This window comes from Priapulus caudatus, unplaced genomic scaffold (genome assembly GCF_000485595.1).
Source record: "Priapulus caudatus unplaced genomic scaffold, Priapulus_caudatus-5.0.1 Scaffold1972, whole genome shotgun sequence".
In the NCBI taxonomy this organism is placed as follows: Eukaryota; Metazoa; Priapulida; class Priapulimorpha; order Priapulimorphida; family Priapulidae; genus Priapulus; species Priapulus caudatus.
In genome coordinates, this window is record NW_014579033.1 from 34,012 (window position 1) to 35,224 (window position 1,213).

Sequence of the window (1,213 nt, forward strand, 5' to 3'; positions counted from 1 at the left end):
ACCACCAAGAGGAGGGTTAAACAAGGATTACTGAACTGCCTCAATGATGTCACAGTGTTCTCATATTCATGGCACATCCATAATCTAGAAACCCATTATTAGCTTGGATAGCCAAACGGTTACAGCACAGGCGTCACAGCTCAAAGGTTCTTGGATCGAATCCCAGCAGATTTTTTATTATTTACCTGTTTTCTGTATTTTTCTATCTTTATCCATTTAACTATTTTTTTCCAATTAGCACAAATATTTACATGATTTATTTACAACAATTTAATAACAACAAATAATTTTTACAACAATTAATTATTATTTTTTTGTAAATACAGCCAACCGTAATCAAATTGAACGTTCAAGAGTCATATGCCTGTCAGAACTTCTTTCGTATAATGTTTGGAGTGTTTCAGGTATATTAAAAAACTATAACTGTTTCCATATCTTTCCATATCTAGGGACGTTCTTTACTTAGCTATTGGTGCCACAAATAGTTATTCCAGTCGATAAATTTCTACTATCTACTGAACTTCTTTATGTTCTAATGCCCGGTGCGCACGTGAGTTATTTTACTTGAGTAAAATAACACACGTGTGCGCCGGGCATAACTGCTATTGTTAAAGCATGCTTGATTTCAACTCATACATTGTTACATTTATACAGGGTTCGTGGACTCAGTGGTGTGAGAGTGGTTGATGCTTCTATAATGCCGGAGATTGTATCCGGTAACACCCAGGCCACTACAGTCATGGTCGCAGAGAAGGCAGCTGACATGATACTATCAGGAGCATGATTGGCTACACGTACACTACAGAGGGCAGCAGATATCTCTGCATTATTTATCCATATATTGCACACTGCAACGTTTGCACAAAACAGATTCCATAAATAAAATTACCTATACCTGTTAATAAATTCCTCCTGATTTGTAAAAAAAAAAGTTTCACTTTGTACTTTAATTTCTACATAGAGAGCATAAGTATCTGCTAGGATGTTTAGCAGTTAAAGAAGTTGCTAGTGTTCTCTCAACCACACGACATAATGGTGACGACATATACTATATAGCGTGTCAGCAAAAGCATCGTAGACCAGAACGTCACTCGTAAATGCAGAGCTAAAATTCTCCTACCTAACCGGAGATGTGATATTGGCCTCCGTGCATATTTATGCTGGATGAAAAGTACATAAATTGTGCAAAAAAACAAAGTCTAGTAGATAGGCG

The 1,213-nt window shown here is 36.6% G+C and overlaps 1 protein-coding gene across 1 annotated transcript in view; it reads left to right on the forward strand.

Moving 5' to 3' along the window:
• LOC106818007 (glucose dehydrogenase [FAD, quinone]-like) overlaps positions 1 to 937 on the forward strand; it is an 11,968-nt gene extending 11,031 nt beyond the window's left edge. Inside the window, exon 13 of the mRNA XM_014822718.1 lies at positions 655 to 937. Coding sequence (XP_014678204.1) covers positions 655 to 784 — 130 coding nt within the window. The 3' untranslated portion in view covers positions 785 to 937. The remainder of the gene's footprint in view (positions 1 to 654) is intronic.
• The last annotated feature ends 276 nt before the right edge of the window (positions 938 to 1,213 follow it).